This window comes from Marmota flaviventris, chromosome 2, assembly GCF_047511675.1.
Source record: "Marmota flaviventris isolate mMarFla1 chromosome 2, mMarFla1.hap1, whole genome shotgun sequence".
NCBI classification, from domain to species: Eukaryota; Metazoa; Chordata; class Mammalia; order Rodentia; family Sciuridae; genus Marmota; species Marmota flaviventris.
In genome coordinates, this window is record NC_092499.1 from 65261396 (window position 1) to 65286121 (window position 24726).

The following is a 24726-nucleotide window of genomic DNA, read 5'->3' on the forward strand; positions in this document are numbered from 1 at the left end:
GCAAAAGAGAGAAAGAGGAAGATACTAGGAATTTCACAATCCTCTTCAAGGTCACACCCCCAATAACATAAAACCTCTAAATAGACTCCACCTCTTAAACCCTCTATACCACCTTCCAATAGTGCCACACTGAAAACCAGGTGTTTCACACATGGGCCTCCGGGAGACATTTGAAAGCCAAATTGTATTCAGGTTTCCCCAGCCCTCTCTCTTACTCTTACTACAAATAGAAATGTTTGTCATTTCCCAAAATGTAAAGCATTTCCATTTTTTCTTCTTATTACATACTTTTCATGTGATAACTCTATCTAATTCATTTGGAAAATACTGTCTATAACACATTTAACGTCTATTATATTTACCTGTTTTGTGTCAAATTTCTTCCTGTAGGACTAAGAATGATAGAGGGAAGTCCTAACTGTCATCTCTGGACCTAGCACAGGGATAGCTGTCACACCCTATCCATGTTTGCTGGCTGGATTAACTAATGTTCCTAGACTCTGGATGATCATGTATTGTAGGAACTTAACTGCCACAAAATCTTATACAATACTCAAACTTTAAATTAATAAATTTTATTTAGATTACCTTTTTCTACTCCTGTAGTTTTTCTTTATGGATCAGTTATCTGAGTATCAGCCAAATAAGAAACAAGACTAGATGTAAATACAGGCTACATCTACATCTGAGAAATACTAATGTGACACAAAACTGATACATTTCACATTGTAGTCAAACTAAACAAAAGAAGAAATATAAAGTTTAAATCAAATAGGTTTACGATTTCTTAGGCACAATTATTTAGACAATAAAATTTTTTATTTGCTTTTAATCAATCTCTAACTACAAAATAACTTTATGGTTATAGAAGAAGATCCATTATGATATTGCTAGAGTGGTACTTTATTGGCATAGGTCAATTAATGTAAAACATATCTGAGGAGGGTAAAGCAAATTACTATATAAGAAATACACTTGCAATAGCACAGTGGCCCATGCATGTATTCCCAGTGGCTTGGGAGGCTGAGGCAGGAGGATCACAAGCTCAAAGACAGCCTCAGCAAAAAGCAAGGCACTAAGCAACTCAGTGAGACCCTGTCTCTAAATAAAATACAAAAATAGGGCTGGAGATGTGGCTCAGTGGTTGAGTGTCCCTGAGTTCAATCCCCACACACCAACCCCCCCCCAAAAAAAATCCAGTTGCTTTTAGTATTCAAAAGCAAACAACTACATATTTTCCCCTTGCACAGTCAATTTACAAATAAGATATTCTTGTAAACATGACAGTAGCATATATTCAAAAACAAAAACTGACAAATGCATGTATTTATATATTCACATTAGTAATATATTTATCTGTTCAGTTTTCAACTAAAATGAATGGTTTATCCCTACTCATCTCGGGCGGTGGGGGTGGAGTATGGCAGGGCCTATTCTTCAGCTAACCCAACATTCAGGCCCAAATTCCTGGTTTAACAGTTCAATTATAGTTGCTCAAGGAGATAAATACAAGTTTTCTCAGTTTTCATTCCAACTAGGGAGGATCCAGCAGCAGAGTAGTACACTTTATGAATCTTCAGAGAATACTGTGATTGCCTGAGAATACTTCCTCAGGAAGGATGTATAGGAGATAAATTTTTTGACACCTTGCATGTTGGAAAAGATTTTTATTCTATCCTCATTATTGATCAATAATTTGGCTGGACATAGAAATCTGTTTTTAATAAGTTTTTTTCAGAACTCTGAAGGTATTGTTCCTCTGTCTGACAGGTTCCAGTGTTACTTTTAAAAGTGTGACACTCTGATGATCCCTGTTCCTTTCTTTGTGAATTGTTTGTTTTCATTCTCTGTTTTGACTCTCAATGTTCTAGTAATATGTCTTTTTTTTTCCTTTGTGGTGCTGGGGTGCTCAAACCCAGGGCCTTGCACATGACAGGCAAGCACTTGACCGCTAATCTATTTCACCAGCCCATTATTTCTCTGACATTTTTACATTTCTTTGACTTATTTTCTAAATGATTTCTTCAGTCTTATCTTCCAATCTTTTAAAATTTTCCACTGTCATATTCTGTGAGCTCCTTTTTTTCCCTGAATATCCTTTTTGGAACCTATTATTTTTATTTCATGTAGCAATATGTTCTCTAATCTGCCAGAGATAATTAGGCCAGGAATTCTACTAAAGGATCTATTACATTCACCATATCTAATTTCTGCAACCCACCTAGATATCGTTATCCCCACATGAATGTCCAAGAGGCATCTCAAACTTGATATATACAGGACTGATCTCCTGACTTCCCCCTAAAATCTGCTCTGTCCACAATGTTCCTCATTGATAATAATTTCATTCTTCCAGTTTCCCAAGCCAAAAATACTCTCTTTCTCTTTTGTTTTTCCCCCCCGTGGGGTGGGGAAAGAAGTAGGGATCAGGGACTGCACTTAACCACTAAGCAACGTGCCAGCAACCCCACCCTTTTGTGTGTGTGTGGGGGTAGAGACAGGTTTCTAAGATGCTGAGGTTGGCTTTGAACTTTTGATCCTCCTGCATCAGCCTCCCATGCCACTGGGATTATAGTCATGTCTGACTGAGGCTCTTCTTTTTGTTTCATACAACATATCTTTGTTAGTCTTTCATCACTGAGACCAAAATACTTGACAAGAATGACTTAAAGGTAGAAAGATTTATTTCAGGTTTAGTCCATAGTCAGGGGGCTCCAAGGCAGAAACATTCATGGCGGAAGGACATGATAGAGGAAAGCTGGTCAGTTCGTGACAGCCAAGAAACAGAGAGGGAGAGAAAGGAAGGGCCAGGAACAGATTTAGTCTCTAAGGCCACACCCCAGTGACCTACTTCCTCCAGCCATGCCCCACATTCCTATTGTTTTCACCACCTCCCGGTAAATCCTTTCAAATGACTAATCCATCTGATGGATTAATACACCCATAAAATCAGAAGCCTTATAATCCAGTATTTTCATCTCTGAATATTGCTGCATTGCCTAACACATTAGCTTCTGGAGGACACTGAAGATATAAACACAATAATATCCAACCCATCAAAAAATTCTGTTGGCCGAATCTTCAAAATATATATATAATTTAATCAATTCTTGTCATTTTCACTATTACTACTTTCATTAAGTCACCATCATCTATTGTCTACATTACTACAAAAGCCTCCTAATGATTCTACCTCCTTTAACTCCCTACAGTATACTCTAAACTTAGGAGTACCAGGATTAGCCTTTTAAAACCTTATCAAACTTGGCTCCAATGTCACCAAAATCCAATTTGACCTGACATCAAAGCCTACAAAATAAAGTTAGACTGCTCTTCATCCATGTCTCTGATTAAAATAATGGTAAATCCTCCACAGACTTTAAAGTTTGGGGTTTTTTTTCCCTTTTATTTCTAATAATAAAAAAGTACATTCCCTTGTGTAAATCCAGAGAGAAAGTGTTTGTGCAAATCTATGAAGTAGTAAAACAGGATGGTATTTAACTCAACACGAAAACCAGCAACTACCCAGATAGGAGCAAGGTTGCCAGAGAAATTTCTATGAAGAATTTCTGACCCCCTGGTAAGATATATACCACTTTCTCCTATTTTGACTTAGCAGGGTATGTCTTTAAGGAACATGGTATATGTCTTTATCCAGGATGTTCTGATCTTTCCTCTTTCAAAATTTCCCTTTTAAAACATTCTGTTAAATAAACATGAAAAAGTAGCCAGGAAAACACACACACAAAGTCAGTAGAGGGAACTTTTAACACCAGACACAGTATAAAATATCTATAATTAGAATGTGGTATTATCACATGAAAAGACAAACCATAGGATAATATACAGTCTAAATTCAATCCCAAGTAAATATAGAAAGTAAATAATGATAAAGATGGCATCTCAAATCACTGGAACAAAGATGTTTTAAAAAATGAAAAAATAAATGGTGCTAGGACAACTATTCAGTCATTTGGAAAAAGATAAAAACTAAATCCATACCTCAAATCATGCACAAAAATAAATGCCAAATGGATCAAAGATCAAGATGTAAAAAATGAAATTACAGTCTATTCTTGTTATTCACAGTAGTTATGATCTATAAAGTCTCCACAAAAACTGAACTAGTAAATACTGAATCATTATTTACTTCCAAAGGAAATACAGGATAGGGTTCCCACAAGCCTCTGGTAACATAGTCATCAAATGACCAAAATATACCTGTCCTATTTGAATTTCTGTTTAAAGACTCTTTAGTATTCAGTTGATTCACTATAGTTCTATAACCAGTGCCTACAGGAAGCTTGTCTAACACATATACTTTCTCCATAATCACACCTTTCTTGTGCTTAGGAACACTAGAAAGGACTTCAGCATTATGCTTGGGAGCCATTTAAATTGCAAAATAACCAACAAAAAGCTCAAAAATATGAAAAGGACACTTGTTCACAACATGAAAGCTGAAACAAGAAAGCAGAACTTAATTCAGCCACAGCAAGAACCATACACATTGGGTGACTCAAATTTTTCACCGGTCTGCCACATCTGCAAATGACCATGAAAGCACCAAGGATACTAATTTAGGAGTTACAAATAAATTTTGATGAGGAGGAAAATTCACAAACACTGAATCCATGAATAATAAGGATCAACTGAAAATTCACAAACACTGAATCCATGAATAATAAGGATCAACTGTATATTACAGAAAACATGAGTGTCTTCCTCTCTAACCTCTGTGTAATGAAAGGCTTTTTCACTACTACTCAAAATGCAATACAATAAAATATGGCTATTTCTGACTACATAAAAAAAATTTTTTTAACAAACTTTTGCTTGGCAAAAACACAAAAGTCAAAGGAAAACTAACCGAGAAAAATATTTGCAAAATATCAAAACATTGATAAAGGGCCAGCATCCCTAATTATTTCTATAAACCCTTAAAAATTAAGGGAAAGAAAATAGAAAATTCAAAAGAAAAATGTGCAAAATAATTAAAAATTTACATAAAAAGAAGTAAACATAAGATGTTCAACCTCACTAATATTAAGATAAGTATACTAAAATGACATTCCTCAGACAGGCAAAATCAACGAGTACAATAACACACTCTGTTGGCACTCTATACATTGCTGGCAGGAATGAAAACTGGTACAATTCTAATGTAAAATTTGGCAATTAATAAGAAACTTTACCTTTTGACCAGGCAATCCCACTTCTAGGAATATACCATGAAGATAGACTTCCAAAAAAACAAACATACATATATGCACAAAGCCGTTCATTGCAGCATTGTTTGTAATTGCCAAATACTAGAAAACAAATTAAATGTCCATACAGAAGAGTAGTTAAATAAACTAATCAGCTATTGTGTACCCACATAACAGAATTCTATGCAGCTGTAAGAAAAATGAGAAAGATGTCTGTGAACCGATATAGAGTTATTTTCAGGTTATGAAGCTGAGCAAAAAAAAAGCAAAGTACAAAAAAAAAAAAAAAAACAACTATATGATCCATGTATCAAATACCCAGAAAAGGCAAATCCATAGCCAACAAATCAGTGATTTACAAGGGCTGAGAGGAAGGGGCAATGAAGAATGATTATTAACAGGCATGGGAGTGTTCTTTTCTGGAGTAATAAAAACATTCTAGCATTAGTGATGATGGTTGTAAAAGAGTAAATTTTATGATATATGAAGTATATCTTAATAAAAATGTAAGAGTACCTATAAAATGCTGTTATATGAAATAAGGAGAAATAAAATCTGTATGTATCTGCTTTTGAGCAAAAATAAACACAAAACAGGATAAATGAGAGAGTTATGCAAGAAGGCAGGAGAACAGGATGGAATGACAAGCATGTAAAAATAGGATGGAAGGAACTGGGGGAAGGTCTGTGATATTTCTTTGAATACACCTTTTGCATCATCCTGACTTTTAGAACTACATTAAAAATAAAAACATAAATAAAATTAATCAGGGTAGGAGGAAAATCCAAATATGATATACAAACAGAACTATATTTATTTTTTTAACCTTTATTTTACTTATTTATTTTTATATGGTGCTAAGGATCAAACCCAGTGCCTCACACATGCCAGGCAAGCGCTCTACCACAACCCCAGTCCCAGAACTACATTTCAAATGTATTTATAATCATACTATAGAGAAGCAAAAATATATATATTTATATTGTGTATATATATATATATATATATATATATATATATATATATATATATACACATAATAATATAAAAATACATATTTAAAAATATGTATATTTTTGTTGTTGTTTTGTTTTAGTACCAGGAATTGAACCCATGGGCCCTTAACCACTGAGCCACATCCCCAACCCTTCTTTATATTTTATTGAGAGACAGGGCCTCACTGAGTTGCTTAGGGCCTCACAAAGTTGCTGACACTGGCTTTGAATTCATGATCCTCTGGTCTCTGTCCCCACCCCACCCCCAGCCACTGGGATTACAGGTTTGCGTCACTGCGCCCAACTCAAAATAACTTTTGAATCCATCTTTGAACTATACTCCCTTTGACCTAAGATTAAGGAAAAAGAAAAAAAAAAAAAAAAACCCTCCAAATTGTAAGCACTATATAGTAGGGGTTCCCTCCCAACATGTATATCAAGTTCAACTATTCTGAAACTATTTTCTGTATACTCTATAATTTAGTAAATAAAAAAATATATATATACTATGAACAAAAGGATTAGGTTTTCTCACAACTGAAGTAGAGAGTTACAAACATGGAAAGAAGGAAGAAAAGAATGAATTCTGTGGAATTGGATTGGAATTGAACATATCAGCATTCAGTCCTGATTTTTATATACACTGAAATAGAAATAGGTAAATATGTAGACACAGGTGTGGAAGTATCAATTATTAGTATATGATGATGATGATGATGCCTAATATATAATTATATTTATATATTTAGGTAAAGACACAGATTTATAGATGTAGAAGTAGATACATATGCACACACATACATGTTTATTTCCCCCTCTCCCTGGCTACTAAGAGAAAATTAAGATTTTGGTTTCTTAATACTATTGTTTCTTAAAAGGAACCAGGACTGATTCTACAGCGAGTGCTAGAAAATACAAGATGAGCTCAAAACACTGTTTTATGTCCAAAGGTAAGAAAGCACTCAAAGAGTGATGACAGTATGTCAAAAGCTCATATATGCCAACTTGAAGGAGTTCTCTCTGGCCAAATCTGAGACAATTTCAGTATCAAAATAAATAATGATAGTAGTTTTGTAAAAACTTAAAAGAAAAACATGAGTTCGTGCTTATAAAAGTAAATATATAAATAAATGGGAGATAAAAGAATGTCTCTTCTTTATGGTAGAAATAATTAATAAATGTAGGTAAAATAGTAGAATTAGAAAGTCACCATTTGACAACCATCATCACAATAACACAGGTTGAGTATCCCTTATCTAAAGTATTTGAGACAAGAAACATTTTAGATTTCAGGGGGTTTTTGTTTTGTTTTTGTTTTTGTTTTTGTTTTGGCTGGGGGAATATACATATAATAACATATCTTGAGGATGGAATCCAAGTATAAACATGAAATTCATTTGTGCTTCATATACACCTCACACACATAGCCTGAATGTAAGTTTGTATGATATTTTTAGTGTGTCTTTTTTTTACTGCTACCCATTATATGAGGTCAGGTGGGAAATTTTCCAGCTGTGGCATCATGTTGGTACTCAAAAAGTTTTGGATTTAGAACATTTTGGCTTTCAGACTTTCAGATTAGGGATGCTCAACTTGGAAGTGATTCAAATAAGAAACATCAGTGAATGTTAAAACAAAGTAAAATTTCAGGAATTACAAGATATTAACATAGTCTCAAAGTATCTCTTCACAACATATTTATTGATTCCAAAGGAGAAAACAGTAACTTTATACTGGAAAAACCCAGCAAGCACTTGACAGGTACTCCTAAACAAAATAATTAAAACTAACAGCAACAATAATAACACAAAATCAATAACATGTAACTTCTGATATGACAATCTAAAAAACCCACATCTGTCATATCCTGTCAAAACCATACCATACATATAATTATGAGCAAACTCAATCTGAGATCCAATTCTACTATTTTAGGTGCATATTTAGATAAAGGGGCATTATACATACTTTAAAAAAGCACTGCAACCTGTACAATCAGAAAAATGAGAAATTATACCCCATTTGATTCAAATGTATGAATTGTCAAGATCATTGTACTGTCATGTGTAACTAATAAAAAAAAGCACTGCAGCATTCATCATATTTAACCTTTCACTCAATACTTAATCATTGGTGATTACTGTCTAAATTAATAAACGTTAAAAGGATACAAAATAATGGTCTTCTATCATTCCTTCCCATTTATTAGCTGAAACTCTTCTGTAAAGACCTCCTACTTGACTTCCTTGCAATATAGTTATTGTTAGAGGTTGGATAAATGCTTACTTCTTTCCTTTTAATTGTCAATTTTCAAACTAAGAAATTAGTACTATAGTCTCTTACATGGTTACCAATGAGATGTGTACTTCTATCAGTTGTGCCCCACCTCCATTTTGTCTTTTTAGACTCAAATTTCCTCATCTTTGGTCAAAAGGAGCCAATTATACCCTAAGTTCAGGTTTCAACATAATGAATTTGAAGTGTCTATTGGACATCCAAGAAAAAGCTGGGAGGGGTTCTGAAACTGAAGAGAGACAGAAGTAAAAAGAACTATGTAAATATAATTCTTATTCCAAGACATCCTAACCATCTTGCAAAGCTGCCTGAGAGAACATTTTTAGTATAAATTAAAATTGTAAAATTGGGAGGGAAAGGGAGAGAGAATGGGAATTGCATGGAAAAGGGAAGGAGATCCCCTTTGTTATATGTTATACAGAATACAGGTATGACAACATGAGGGGGAAAAAAAAGAAGAAGTGGGTCACATTAGATTGAGTAGAGAGAAGTGATGGGAGGGGAGGGGAGGGGAAGGGGGAATGGAAGGACAGCAGAATACAGTAGACATTATTATTGCTGTGGGTATATACGTGACTGCATGACCAATGTAATTCTGCAACCTGTACACTCAGAAAAATGAGAAATTATATCCCATCTGATTCAAATGTACGATATGTGAAGATCATTGTACTGTCATGTGTAACTAATTAAAAGAAATTAAAATAAACAAATAAAACAAAAAACATAAATAAATAAAACTGTAAAATTAATACGTTCACTGACTACTCCATCTGTCCCCATCTTTGCTTTTGTTTGCTTGTTTTTCTTTTTTTCTACTTACAGTATGATGGTTAGGATGCACCAATCTATAAAGAAGTTCCTACCATCAATGAGCTTAGTAGGAGAGATACCATAACCATCTGTCCCATATGCCAGGTAACAGATACAGGTCATAAGAAACATATCAGAACAAAATTAATGTTATAAAACTAGAAATAAAGATTATGTCCAGCTAGAGTGATTTAATATTTGAGTCAGTATTTAGTATTTGATTAGTAAAAAGCTAGGAAGCATGCCAGGGCACTGGAGAGAATTGGGATGTGGTAGAAATAGTCAGTGTAGGGAGGGGCATATTAGGAGCGCTAAGAAGTACAAAAATGCATCCAAGAGAACTTTCTATAGAATGTGTGGTCACCATCCTATATCTGTGCTGTCCAATACAGTAACCATTCACCACATGTAGCTACTGAATACTTGAAATGAGCCACTGAAAACGGAATCTTTAGTTGTATTTAAGTTTATTGAATTTAAAATTAATACCTATCTATGACTAGGAGTTACCATATTAGACAACATAATATTAGATAAAAACTCAATGAGGCAGAACACAACAGACACTAGTATGGCAATATGTAAATCGATGGATGTGTAACTGATGTAATTCTACAATCTGTATATGGGGTAAAAATGGGAGTTCATAACCCACTTGAATCAAAGTGTGAAATATGATATATCAAGAAATTTGTAATGTTTTGAACAACCAACAATAAAAAATAAATAAATAAATAAATAAAAAACTCAATGAGGACAGATATGTCTGCTGAATGAATACATGATTGAATTAATGTATTATTGGGTGCACACTCAAAGGGATACTCCAAAGTTTATATCTTAGGACAATATAAGACACCAGATGGACAAGTATGCCAGGGCCAAATTAAGAAGGCTTTGAATGCAAACTTAAAAGTTGAACTTCACTTGATAAAGAATCTAAAATTTGGATGCTGGGGCTGGGGCTGGGGCTCTAGCTCAGTGGTAGGGCACTTGCCTAGCATGCATGAGACACTGGGTTTGATCCTCAGTACCACATAATATAAACAAATCAAATAAAGGTATAAAAATATAATAACAGGGCTGGGATTGTGGCTCAGCAGTAGAGCACTCGCCTAGCATGTGCTAGGCCCTGAGTTCAATCCTCAGCACCACATAAAAATAAATAAAGGTATTGTATTCAACTAAAAAAAAATTTTAAACATGATAACATTATTTTTTGAAGGTGATTATAAATATTATCTCATTTAAATTTTAAAAATCCTAAAATTTTTTCTTTCTTTCTTTCTCTGTTGCTAGGGTTCAAACCCAGGTCTTTGCACATGCTAGGCAAGTACTTGACCATTGGGCTACACTCTCAGCCCTTGAAATTTTCTTACTCCATTATAGATCTCTTTACACTCTTAAAACTTATTGAGGTTTCCAAAGAGTTTTTATATATGTGGTACTTACCACAGTTTGTTATATGGTGTTTTATAGTTTTATAATATGGTGTTTACCATAGTTAATCATTTTGAATTAGAATTCAAACTTATTAAGTGGATAGTAATTTCTTTTAAGATAATAAAAACTTCATTGCACATTAACACATTTAATAAAAATAACTGGTTTTAAAAGATAATGAAGAAGGTGGCACTGTTTTATGTCCCTCAAATCACAATAGAAAGCAGCTATATTCTCATGTACTTCTGGAATCTGTTGAAATGTCACGCTCTGGCTGAAGTATCTAAAGATAATCTGGCCTTACAGAGATACACAATTAGGTGGGGGGGGGGGGCTTAAGGGCTTTTTAAAAAATTTATTTATTTATTCTAATTTGTTATACATAACAGCAGAATGCATTCAATTCATAGTACACATATAGAGCATAATTTTTCATGTCTCTGGTTGTACACAAAGTAGAGTCACACCATTCATGTCTTCATACATGTACTTAGGGTAATGATGTCCATCTCATTCCACATCTTTCCAACCTCCATGCCCCCTCCCTTCCTCCTCCTCCCTTTTGCCCTATCTAGAGTTCCTCCATTCCTCCCATGCTCCCTGCCCCACACCCCCATTATGGATCAGCATCTACTTATCAGAGAAAACATTCAGCCTTTAGTTTTTTGGGTCTTGTTTCCTTCACTTAGCATAATATTCTCCAACTCCATCCATTTACCTGTAAATGCCATATTTTATTCCCTTTTAATGCTGAGTAATATTCCATTGGGCATATATACCACAGTTTCTTTATCCATTCATTTATTGAAGGGAATCTAGATTGGTTCTACAATTTAGCTATTGTGAATTGTGCTGCTATAAACATTGACGTGGCTGCATCAATATAGTATGCTGTTTTTAAGTCCTTTGGGTATAGACCAAGGAGTGGGATAGCTGAGTCAAATGGTGGTTCCATTCCATGTTTTCTAAGGAATCTTCATACTGCTTTCCAGATTGGTTGCAGCAATTTGCAGTCCCACCAGCTATATATGCTTTTTCCCCAACATCCTCAACAACACTTATTGTGTCTGTATTCTTAATAGCTGCCATTCTGACTGGAGTGAGATGAAATCTTACTTTTGATTTGCATTTCTCTAATTGCTAGAGATGTTGGTTTTAATGGTTTTTTTCAAGTAACTACAGATATTCTTCCTTGAAAGTACATCAAACTCAACAAGCAATAATTTGGAAAAGGTGTTGCCGTATGAACTCTGAAACCATATCAGCAAATTTTCATGCTGTTAAAAATTCATTGCTCTACCTTGCACTTTGAAGAAATCCTGACCCAGGTATATTTTTATAATACAATGCATTATTTATGTGGAAAAGGTTATGCAGATCTTCCTAATATCATCAATCTCATCAGAAAAGCTTTTAAGGGATGAGGTTGTAGCTCAGTGGTAGACCACTTGCCTAGTACATGCAAGGCCCTGGGTTTGATCCTCAGCACCACAAAAGATAAATAAATAAAATAAAAGTATCGTATCCATCTACAATTACAAAAAATTTAAAAGAAAAGATGTTAAGTTTTGAGAAGTTTTCCAAGTTTCTCTTTTTGCTTCAAAGCTTAAATTTTATAATTATCAATGACAAAATCTTACTTATTTTCTGGAAAATTTTTATCAAATATCAAAGTCTGAATAACTATAGTTGTCTATTGGACATTTTTTCAAATGAGTATATATACCACAGTTTCATGAGATGGGGTTTCATGAAATAAGCAGCTAGTTTAACTCACAACTCAAAACAACTGCAAAAATGCTGCTCCTTGAGGCACTCATAGTTCAGAATATAATCTGCATTCCTGTAAGTATTTTCCACCTTGTCAAATAGCCTATTAATAAATGTGCACTTAAGGTTTAAGATTTAATGAAATTACTAATTTTAACTGATTCACTGAGGAAAACAGGATTTTTTTTAATTTTCAAATTTGTCCTAAGACACTACAAATTTTACCTGTCACTGTTTTCTCACCATTAACACAAACGTCCACACAATGGAAAAGGCAACTGACATCTTGGCGTAACTATGAAAATAGTTTTGACTTTGCAGATCCCTGATAGAGTCCTGGAGATTCCCCAGAGGTCCCAGATCATGTTCAGAAGTGCTGCCTTAGTGAGTGTTTCTCAGCTTTGATGTGCATTAGAATCAAAATCTCTTGCTATGAGTCAAAACCTCTTGATTCTTTAACAAAGCACCATTATATGATTCTTAGGTCAACTGAAGTTTACTAATCACAGACCTATATGGTAGAGTGATCAATAAAATGAGGATGTTAATAGTGGAAATGGACAGGAAGGGATGGTTAGCAAGAAACCCTGTTAATAAATCAAATGTTTTACAGATTGATAAAATGTGAGAATATGAAGAAAATTAAAACATCAAAATTTTAAGTGTTGGGGCTGTGGCTGTAGCTCAGTAATAGAGCGCCTGCCTCCCACGTGTGAGGCACTGAGTTCGATCCTCAGAACCACATAAAAATAAATAAAATAAAGATATCGTGTCCATCTACAACAAAAACAAATATTTTTCAAAAAAATTTTAAGCGTTGATTACAATGGTGATGGCACAAAGTGAATGAGAGGTCAGAAGAGGCTTGAGTACCTAGAGAAGTAGGATGGGAAATTAATGGTTGTTTTTTTATTTCCTGATTCTCCTTCTTCCTCCTCTATGTTCTCAATAAATTTTATCTCTTTTTAAATCTTACTTCAACTTAAGATTTTTATTTATTTTCCACTTTATTTTAGTGAACTATTTACATGTCACTTTCTTGCCTGGTAGAATTTAAATCCTTGCGGACCTTAACGAGTCTGGGGAGCATTAGTCCTGGGTTACTAACTATATGATTTTCTGCATGTTACTTAATCTCTCTAGTCTCAATTTTATCATTTGTAAAATGGGAACTAGAAGTCACTTTTCATGGTGCTAGCTAGCACAATACCTAGGCCATAGTAAATATTTTAAAGATAATAAAATCAATCAGCATAACTATGTTTTCTTTAAAATACTGTTTTTAGATCTAAGACCTTTCTGAAAGAATAGAGATCACAGGCAATTCTCACTGTAAAACACACTACAGTGGCAGTTCAGTATCAATTACAGAATGATAGTCTAATTTATGAATTGAAACATCTAGTTTATCCTGTTTTATACTCATTAAGGACTCTAGAAGGATAAGCAAACAAAAAGTACAATTCTAAAGTATGTTTGGCTTTGTTGGGACATGACACCTAACTCTGTGTAAAGAGAAGCAAGAAGAAAATTTCTCAAAATTCCTAGATTGTTAGTAGATTTAATTTATTGGTTATCTTTGGCCTTCATAAACACAGATATAACAAGGGGATGAAATTCTTTACTCTGTTCAGGTTACTGAATGCACATCTGGACTATACTTTGCAAGAATAGATCCCCAGAGCTTAATGGTTCTATACAGTACAGTATAAAACTCTATTTAGCTGAAATGGGAATGGAGCTGAGTAGAAAGTGGAAAGGGGTAATCCTAATGGAGGTAAAATGCAATTCTCAACAATGACATTCAACCAGCACACTAAGCTCATATCTCCTGACTTGCCATTAGAGTCTTTTTAACTATAAGTAACAAGTTTCATCTAAAAAATAACTATTTAAAAAAATTTTAAATGACATATCAAAGTGTGGTGAAAACTTTTTTAAAGCCTATATTATGACCCAATAACTGTCATTTCTATTAAAATAAGAAATGGGAGAAGCTCAACCAAGCGATTGTGGCGTACTGGTGCTGGGACGCCTGACGGCTGCTGCGTCTGGCCTCTGCCCTGGCCTGAAGTGGGTCTGGATCCCTCACAGTCCCAGGGTGCAGCTGGTCCTGGTTGAGATGGAGCACGAGGCTGAGGAGCCAAGACGGTGGCAGACTGCGCACCAACCGATCCTGTGCCCGTGGGCTGTCCAAATGAAATCAAGCTGTAGGAAGGCAGAGATCTTCCTTGAAGCTAGATTTAAGAATAATTGAAATGATGACGAGAGAGCAATGTCCATCTTGGATATGTCTCTGTCTTCCAGATGTGGCGGAGTACTCACCTCTTGGAACCACAGCCCACTAGACACTCAATACTTTCCTCAGGGCACAGAGATGTTAGGGACCTTTTTGGTGTCTGCTGAGGCACCCGTGCAGAATATGGGTGAAGTGGGGCCCCAGTTCGATGTGTTATTACCGGAGTACTCTGTGAACTGTTGCCCACAAGCGGCTCTTGTCCCTTCCCAGATGACTTACTGTCAGGGAGTCTCTCCCTCCCGGCCAGGGATGATGATGTGCAAGGAGCCCCAGATGATGATGCCTTTAGGAGAGCCCAGTATTCCAGGAATGGCCAGGACCTTCAGTGAGAATCTGAAGATACCCCCCAACAGGCTGCCAGTCCCAGATTCAAGTGGCATCTCCGTGTCCCACACTAGTGCCCCAACAATGCCTTATTCTGATCCCCAATTACTACCTTCTCTCAGACCCTCTTTAACTCCTAAAATGTTATGGGCCCCAAACATGCCATCCACTGAGACCCAGCCTGTGCTCCCCTCCATGATTCAGATGTTGCCGCCTAGAGATCCCTATGACCTTGAGATGCCCTCAGATAGGTCCCAGTCTTTGCGGACCTTAGACTCCCTTGATGCTTTTGTGGACAAGTTAGACTGCCAGGAAGACCTCTTCCTACCTGAGCCGCCCACCCAGGCTCCAAGGAGAGCAGAGAACTCCAGTGGCCAGAAAGCGGCACCCAGGAGGAAATCTCCCCTTTCAAGGCCTTATTGCTGTCAGTATAAGAACTGTGGAAAAGCCTATACCAAGCGCTCACACCTTGTGAGTCACCAGCGCAAATACACAGGTGAGAAGCCTTATAGATGCACCTGGGAAGGCTGCACGTGGTCTTTTTTTCGTTCTGATGAGCTTGGACGACATATGCGGATACACACCAGGTATCGACCATATGAATGTGATCAGTGTGGCCGACAGTTCATGAGATCTGACCATCTCCAGCAACATCAAAGGATTCATCAGCGCCTGCCAGGGCAGGTCAGCAGTGGACAGACAGATGGTCCTCTTGCTCCTGGTCTTTAGGTCTATCTCTTCCTCAGTTTTGTTTTTCTACCCAGTTGCTGCCTGCCTCCAACCAACTCATCTCTTGGCAGGAGCAGCTTAGATGAAGACGAAGTTTAAGAGGCAACATCAAAGCCCAGATGAAGCTTTGGACTCCATCAGAGTTTCCTCAAATCCCTCAAAGCCTGTCTTGAATGGCCTCGCCTCACTGGGGACACCTACTATTGAAGTTTTGCCAGACAGGAAGATGAGCACAATGGAGATTGAGAGTTTTATTTAAAAGCTCTTTATCAAGTTGCTCCCTGGCCTGAAACCTTTTAGTGACTCTCCTTTGCTGCTACATAAAATCCATGGTTTGGCCTTCCACAGTTTCCAGAGCCAGACTATGTTTAAATCTTGAACTTTCCACTCACTAGCCATGTGACCTTAGGAAAAATCTGTGATCACTATACCTTATTTCCCCTTCTGGAAAATGGGAAAGACGTACTGGCCTGTATTGGATATGTCATATGTATGGCATCAGATTCTTTGCTTCTTTTTTCTTTTTCTTTTTTTTTTTTTTGGTGGTGGTTTGTTTTATTTTGTTTTTGGTACCAGGGCTTGAACCCAGGGTCGTTTAAACTGAGAGCTACATTCCCAGACCTTTTTATTCATTTTTAAAAATTTTGAAACAGGGTCTCACTGAGTTGCTTAGGGCCTTGCTAAATTGCTGGGGCTGGCATTGAACTCTCAAGCCGCTGGGATTACAGGCATGTGCCACCACACCCAGCTGCATCAGATTCTCTTTGTCACTAACCATCCACATGCTTAGAGTTTGTCTCTTCCAAACTCGTGGAATGTCCCACCATAGGGCATGGGGTCTGGCATTCCATGTAACCACAGCAACCTTGAAGTGTAGGGCAATTCATGCTCTAAGGGGAAGATTTGACTAATGGGAAATGGGAAGTAGGAGAAAGCTTTGCGGATGAATTCTGCCTTCTCTCCCTTTCATGAATTGCTATAAGGCATTATTTCTCCCATTCATCCAAGCCTCTGGGGAGATTCCCAAGTAGCCAGGGCATATGCATGCTGGGCCTCTTCAAGGCTTGTCATGAAGCAGTGTCCAGCTTGGAAACAATCACTGCATTACCTACTTTTCACCCCTGCCTTGCTTCCATTTTCTCACCACTAATGCCTTGGGTTTGTACCTCCAAAATAAAACATCAGTATTTAAAAAGAAAAAAAAAAAGAAATGGTACACCGCCCCCCCCCCCCCCCCGGCCATTTCTATACGACATGCATGGAGAAGGCTATTCTTTCTTCGGGGAGGAGCAGAAAGAATGTCACATCAGGATGTTTCCAGTTGCAAGTAAATAAAACTTGAACTCAAATTAGCTTAAAATAACACTTCTGAACCTTTTGTGTGTATAGAACTTACCTGGGGATTTTGTTAAAAGGTGATCCTGATTGTGTAGGACTAAGGTAGTACCTGAAATTCCAACAAGCTCACAGGTCATACTGATGCTGCTAGTTCAATTCCACAAATTTAAACCATAAGAAAATACACAGATTAACATATCTGCAAAGCCAGCAATAAACTGTTGGTTATTTTCAGAATCTTTCTTTGTGGAAACTTTGTGTGTGTGTGTGTGTGTGCGTGTGCACGTGTGTGTGGTGCTGAGGACTGAACACAGGGCCTTATGCATGTGAGACGACCACTCTACCAATGAGATGGACTTCATTACCCTAAGTCTATGTATGAAGACACACTTGGTGTAACTCTACATTGTATACAACAAGAGTCATGAAAAATTGTGCTCTATATGTGTACAATGAATTGAAATGCATTCTGTTACCATATATAACAAATTAGAATAAATAAATTTTAAAAAACTGTTGATTAATGTCATCAAGGACTAGTTAAGGCTACAGGCTTCCTTGGTCATGTCCTGCAAAAGAGTAGCTTCCCACAGATTTTTCTCAAAGAACAAGGAAGAGCATCCCAAGAAGCTTAGAAGACTTCCCTTGTTTCCCATTTGCCAGAATTAGGAAATGTGATCATCCCTGAACTGCTGATTGGCAAGGGAGATTGATTAACTCTTGGACCAATCAGGGCACCCCTGGACTGAGGGTGGGATCTTGATGCATGTTGGTTACAGAGAACTGGAGGGTGGAGCATGTCAACATTGAGAACTAGGGCATTTATCATAGGTCCATAGGAAGGAAAAGAACAGATGCTTCGTAGGCATAAACAATAGCCAACACATATTTTTTTGCCACCCCTCATCCCAGAAAGGTCATCATCTAGTTCTGAGCTCAATGTATTAGGAGAGGGAAATTTTACTTGGGGCTCACAGTTTCAGAGGTTTCAGTCCATAGATAGCTGACTCCATTGCTCTGGGTCCAAAGTGAAGCAGGGCATCATGACTGAAGGGTATAGCTAAGGAAAGCAGCTCACCTCATAGTGACAGCAAGCAGAGAAAAACAGGAAGGAGGAAGAGGCCACAGGAAAGACATACCCTTCCAGGACACACCACCTGTGTGACCCACCTCCTCCAGCCACACTCCATCTGCCTGCAGTTACTACACAGTCAGTCTATTCAAACTAGGATGGACTGATTAGATTACAAATCTCACAATACAATTATTCTTCCTCTGAACATTCCTGTGTTAACAGAGGAGTTGTTGGAATTGCTTCCTGAATCCTAATGATTCAAAGCTTACCTGTCTATCCCAAGTTCCATCTCTCCCTTTAGATCACCCCTAATCACTCTCTGTTCTCTGAATTTCCAAATCCCATAACTGGGTCCTAAACCCAGCAACACCAGAAACCTGTCACAAACACAAACTCTTGGGACCCATTGACATAATGTCACAGAAACTCTTTTTCAAAATCCATGTTTTTACAAGCATTCCAGGTGATTTCTATGCATATTCAAGGTTGACAACCCTGAGTTGGAGGATTATGATTAGCTATTAAAAAAAAAGTCTTGATAAAGTAATTTAAACAAATAGGTTATTTATTTCCTCTCAGAAAAAAAAAAAAAGTATAGAAATAGTCCAGGGCTGAAATGCAAAAATATCAACATCCTTAGCAGGTTGGTTTATCGCTCATGGGTACAGTTGGTTGCTATTACTTTAAGACAGGAAGAAGGGATACACAACAAAGGATCATGCCAGAAACATCATCTCCCGTTTACTTGGAATATAAAAACTTCCTAAACATCCCCCCTCAATAAACCTTTCTTTAAATGCTGTGATAAACTGTTGTTTTCCAAAGATGGCCACCCCAATACATTTATCCCATCTCTTATGTTCTTTTTGTAATGTGACAGACCTCTTCCAACTGAGAAGGGAGACCAGGTTCTCTCTTGGAACTAGAGGAGGACTTGTAACAGTCCCAACTAACACAATGAAGCACAATGACTCAATATAACTGCTGACAAAAGATCATAAAAAAAAATCTAGCTTCCATTTATCTGGGGCCTGTGCTTGCACATTATCTCTCTATATATACGTGTGTGTGTATGTGTGTGTGTGTGCGTGTGTGTGTTATACAGCAAGCATGTCAAGACCAGATACTAATGTTCTAGTCAGCTCCCAACAAATACAAACACAAGTTTTAACCACCGGACAGCATGAATGCACTTTCATATAACCCTAGTCCTGGCTTTAAGTCTTCTAGCTAAGACCTCAGACATCATGGAACAGATGCAAGCTATCCCCACCAGACTTATCTGAATTTCTGATCCACAGAAACCATGAGAATTCATAGTAATTTTTATTCTGTTAGTACATTTAGGAACAATATTATCAAGCAGTAATAGAGAATTAAAACAGATAACCACTGGCCATCGCAGAGTCACATAGCTACCCTGAGTTGCAGAAGATGGGAAATCAAGGAACGCGATTGTCATGGACCAATGTGGGACACGGTGCCACGAAAACACAATCAAGATTACATTAGCAAGGGGAAATAAGTTCTGGGAGGCAACTAATAGTACATGCCACAACCACCTGCTATTACTTACTATCTACTGCCTTATATTATTTGATCTTTTCTTAATATATGTTTTATATCAATAAAAAATAGAGGTTTTGAAGGCAGAATATTTCTTTTAAAATGCCCTAACTAGTAGTTAGTCTAAAAGTATCAGCTACTTAACCTCTGAAAGGAACTATTTAAGTTATACTTTAGAAAGAACTTCTAGAAGCTATGAGGTTCTAAATGCACATAAAAGGTATTATGGTTTGAATATGTCTTCAAAGATTTGTGTGCTGAAAACTTGGTCCCCAATGCAGTATGTTATCATGCATTGAGAAGGCCCTCAGCAGCTGCTGGAGCCCTGCTCTTGGACTTCCCAGCCTCCTGAACTTGAATATTCTTTATCAATTACCCAATTGATAGTAGTCAGTTTTAGGCACAAAAGGTAAACTAAAACAAAAGGTTTTATCACTGGGAAGGTAGTTTTTTCAGAATAATTCCTCTAGAAAAAATATTGATGCAAATAAGCTTTGAAAAATCCTTAATTATACACATAATTATCAACCGAATCCAGAGTCAAAAGTGTTCTCAAAAGGATAACTGGAAATCCTGCCCAAAGCTGGCCAACAGAGGCATTTGCCAGCCCTTTAACTACAGATAAACACTAGTACAGGCCAATTAAAAATCATAAGATAAACATAAACTCATAAATATTTATATTTAAATAGCCAGAGTGATTTTTCACTAAATGATATCTTATTTTTGCTTACTAGAGAGGGAACCTAATAGTGGTTTCCAAATATGACATCAGCCCCCAACTATTTCTGACCATTTGTGATATCTTCCTGGGTCACTATCTCTAATAAAGCAGAGGCAAGATGGTATTGTAATTTAATTTCCTTTTTTTTTTCATCTTATTTTCATCATATTGCAATTTAAATTCAAAACAAATCTTAACACTTTGAAAACACTTCAAAATTTTTATTTTAGCAAAATAAATTAAGTGTATTCTCTGAGTTTAGAAAAATTTGATATCATTCAAATAACTAAAGCTAAAACAGCCTATATTTGCCTATTTTCTGTTACTACAATAAAATATCTGAGGCAGTATAACTTGTTGAGAAAAATTGTTTATTTAGATCACAGTTTCAGAGGTTCAAGGGCATAGCACCAACATTAGCTCCTGGTGAGAAACTTATGGCAGATGGAGGGAACATGTGCCAGAGAGAGTAATCACATTGCCAGACATGAAGTCAAAGAGCAGTTTAGGAGTTGGGCTCACTCTTATAACTCACTCGCAAGAGAAGTAACTCAGGGTCCCACAGAACTACCCTAATCACTTACAAAGACATGCTTCCAAAGACTCAGGGACTTCCCACTAACACCTACCTCTTAAAGATCCCACCATCTTCTTAACATTTCCACACTGAGTAATATTAAGTTTCTAACACACGAATCCTTAGAGGACAAATCATATCCAAACCACTAACAGCACAGCCACTAATTTAGGTAATTTTGAAACTACCAATTAATAATCACACTGTACTTCATAATTTGAAAAGTCCTTTTATAGACATGTTATACATAAATATATCTTCCTTAAATCTGTATAAAAGTACTTTGCAAACCTCTTAGTAATCTAGCAATATATTATTATTCATCTATTAAAATTATTAGGGCTAATATTAAGTCCTATGATGTAGAAATGTTTATCTTCTTTCTCCATGTAAAGATAATAAGGTTAAGAAAGGAGAATTCACTGCTCCAGGACCACATAGCTAGTTTCAATGCATTTAGTACTTAAATTCTTATCTTCTGACTTGAAATTCTGGGTACCTTCTACCATATCTTGCTGTCACTATGAACATTTAATCTTCAAAGTGTGATTCCCAAAGACTGAAAAAAAAAAAAAAAGTGGAAAGACATCTCTATTGTTAGATGTTAATTCCAATGCTATAGATCAGGCTAATCCCATGTTATAGGGCAATCCAGTAAACTAAATATCCTATGACCAAACAAAAGGCAAATTTATTACAATATAGCCTAAGAAATGACACTAACTTTAGTGACTTTAAGCTAGAAGCATTTAAAAACTTCATATTATAGCAATTTCAGTATTTCGTTAAAATATCACCTTTGGTCCTGATAACTATGGGCATTGCTTTATTCTAGTTCAGGTCAGAACTGTCCCTTCTTCAAACATACAGTATATAAATACACAAAGAATCCTTTGAGTCATGATGCATATAAAAACTACCTTAAGTTTTAAGTTCCTAGGAACTCTTAATTAAATTCCTGAATAACCAAGTTTACTGGATACATCTCACAATACAATGAAACTTGTCTCTTGTCCAGTCACAGCATGTATTCAGTCTTCATGAAACCTCAAAGCAAAATCTTAGGAGGCTGTTTCTATTTCAGGTGTTCCCCAAGAGAGGACCAAAGTATAAGTATTTAGATATTACTTTACTAAGACAACATACTTATCACAAGACTTAAGCTGCAAATTTGCCAAAAAAGCTCAAAAAAATCTTTAACATATTCACTGACAGATAAAAGACCTTATTAAGACCCTTGACAAAAAATTTTAAAAAGACCCTTAACACACATTTATGATTTCATGTATGTGAAAAATCAATCAAAGTTTTTTCAACTATTTCTTCAAATATTCCTCTTACTTGAATGTATTCAAATATTTTGTTACCTGAAGTAGTGATATTACTAATACAGAAACACAGCTATAGTTATACTTCCAAATGGCAATCAATGCACAAAGGAAATTGTGAGACTTTCCATGGAAAAGGGCTTAGAAGAAAGTTTTGAAAGAGTTTTGTACTACACTAAAAGTCAAGCGAGCAGAATAATTCTGACTGCTATATTAGGAAGTCTAGTTCTACTATGATAATACATATATTAGATAGATCTAGGTTCAAACTCTCACCTTTCCATTTACTAGCCATATGATTCTAAGAAGGCTATTTACCCTTATAAGTTTCAAGTCTTCAACTATAAAAAGGGAATAATATAGCACACCTCACAAGTTATTTAGAGTATTAAATGAAAAATATTTAAATGTGTTCTTATTTGAAATGGAACAAAAGTACTTATAAGGTGTAAGCATTTATTACTAATAGCATTTTCAACTTACAGAATATCCAAATAAACTAAAAATGCCAATAACCACTTGTTTTGCCAGTAAAACACCATAAATGCTGAGATACTAAATAAGGTCCCTGACCTTAATTAGAAGGAACTCCAAAACCCAAACAGTTATGATCACAATTTAATTTTAAAAGGAGCTATGGTTCAAACAAATAATGGTAAGAGCAACAAGAACCCTTGCTCTCATTTTTCTGTTATAACCATCAAAACAGCCTTAGTATTAAAAAAAAAAAAAACAACTACCATTTAATTTAAATGTTTTACTTCCAGTAGGACATTTCCCAGAGAGACTGAATCACCAGTAGAAAAATAAAAATGAAAATAAGAAGTAAAATTAATAAGATTATTTCTCTTTCAATATCAAAGATAAACAGAAGGCAAAAAAGGAGGAAATACACAGTTCAAATGAGAAATATATAACTCTTAATATCCTCTATTTAAAGTACCTTAGTTGTACTGGAAGACAGATAAACCTTTAAAACACAGCTATTATATATTTCCATGAAATTATTACCACAGTCAATACCAAGAATATATTCCTCACTTCTTAAAGTATACCCCCACCATCTTTTTTCAATTAAAAAAAATTAGTTATAGATGGACACAATACCTTTATTTTATTTATTTATTTTTTTATGTGATGCTGAAGATCGAACCCAGTGCCTCATCCATACTAGGCAAGCAATCTACCACTGTGTGACAACCCCAGCCACCCCCCCACTCCCATCTTTTAAAATTTTATGTGCATATGTGGAAAGAACATAAAATAATACCTACTCCCTAACAAAATTTAAAGCATACAACGCAATACTGTTAACTATAGGCACTATATTCTACAGTACACCTCTAGGACTTACTCATCTTCCCTATCTGAAACTTTGTACCCTCTGATGAATACCTTCCCATTTCCTCCCCATATCCTGGCAATCACCATTCTACTTTACATTTCACATACAAGTGGGATCATGTAGAAATATTTCATTTAGCATAATGTCCTCCATATTTATCCATGTTGTCACAAATTAGTAGGATTTCATTTTTTTAATATTAATTTTTAGGTATAGTTGGACACAATACCTTTATTTTATTTACTTATTTATTGTTATGTGGCACTGAGGATTGAACCCAGGGCCTCACACTTGCTAGGATAGCACTCTACTGCTGAGCCACAACCCCAGCCCCAGGATTTCCTTTTTAGGCTGAATAATATTCCATTATTTGCATGCCACTCTTTTTTTAATCCATTCACTTGTTGATGAATATTTAGGTTGCTTGTATGTCCTTACCACTGGGAATATTGCTACAATGAACATGGGAGTACAAATCTTTTCAAGATCCTGATTTTAATTCCTTTGGATATGTTCCCCCAAGAGGGAGAAGTGGGGTTGTTTTAACAAATGGAAGTTCTATTTTATTTTCTAAGGACTGCCATACAGTTTTCCATAGGAGCTGCACCAATTTACATTCTCACCAACAGTTTATACAAGGTTCCCTTTTCTCCACAACACTTTTTTTTCCAAACAGCCATTTTAACAGATGTGAAGTGATAACTCATTGTGGTTTTGAGTTGCATTTCCTTGATAACTAAAAATATTGAAAAGCTTTTCAAATACCTGTTAGCCATGTGTAGGTCTTCTTTTGAGGAATATCTATTTAATTTCTTTCCCCTTTCATAACCACATTTTTTCATCTTTCCCCCTCCTTTTATTTATTTCTCTTTTTGATATTGAGTTGAAGGATTTC

The 24726-nt window shown here is 36.0% G+C and overlaps 2 protein-coding genes across 5 annotated transcripts in view; one reads left to right on the top strand and one right to left on the bottom strand.

Annotated features, from left to right (window-relative positions):
- The window catches only part of Rad51b (RAD51 paralog B), a 572024-nt gene that overhangs the window by 492734 nt on the left and 54564 nt on the right, over positions 1–24726 (bottom strand). The window lies entirely within an intron of this gene.
- On the top strand, positions 14802–15878 carry LOC114088139 (Krueppel-like factor 17). The gene has a single exon (XM_034636723.1). The coding sequence runs from the start codon at positions 14802–14804 to the stop codon at positions 15876–15878; it is 1077 nt and encodes a 358-aa protein (XP_034492614.1).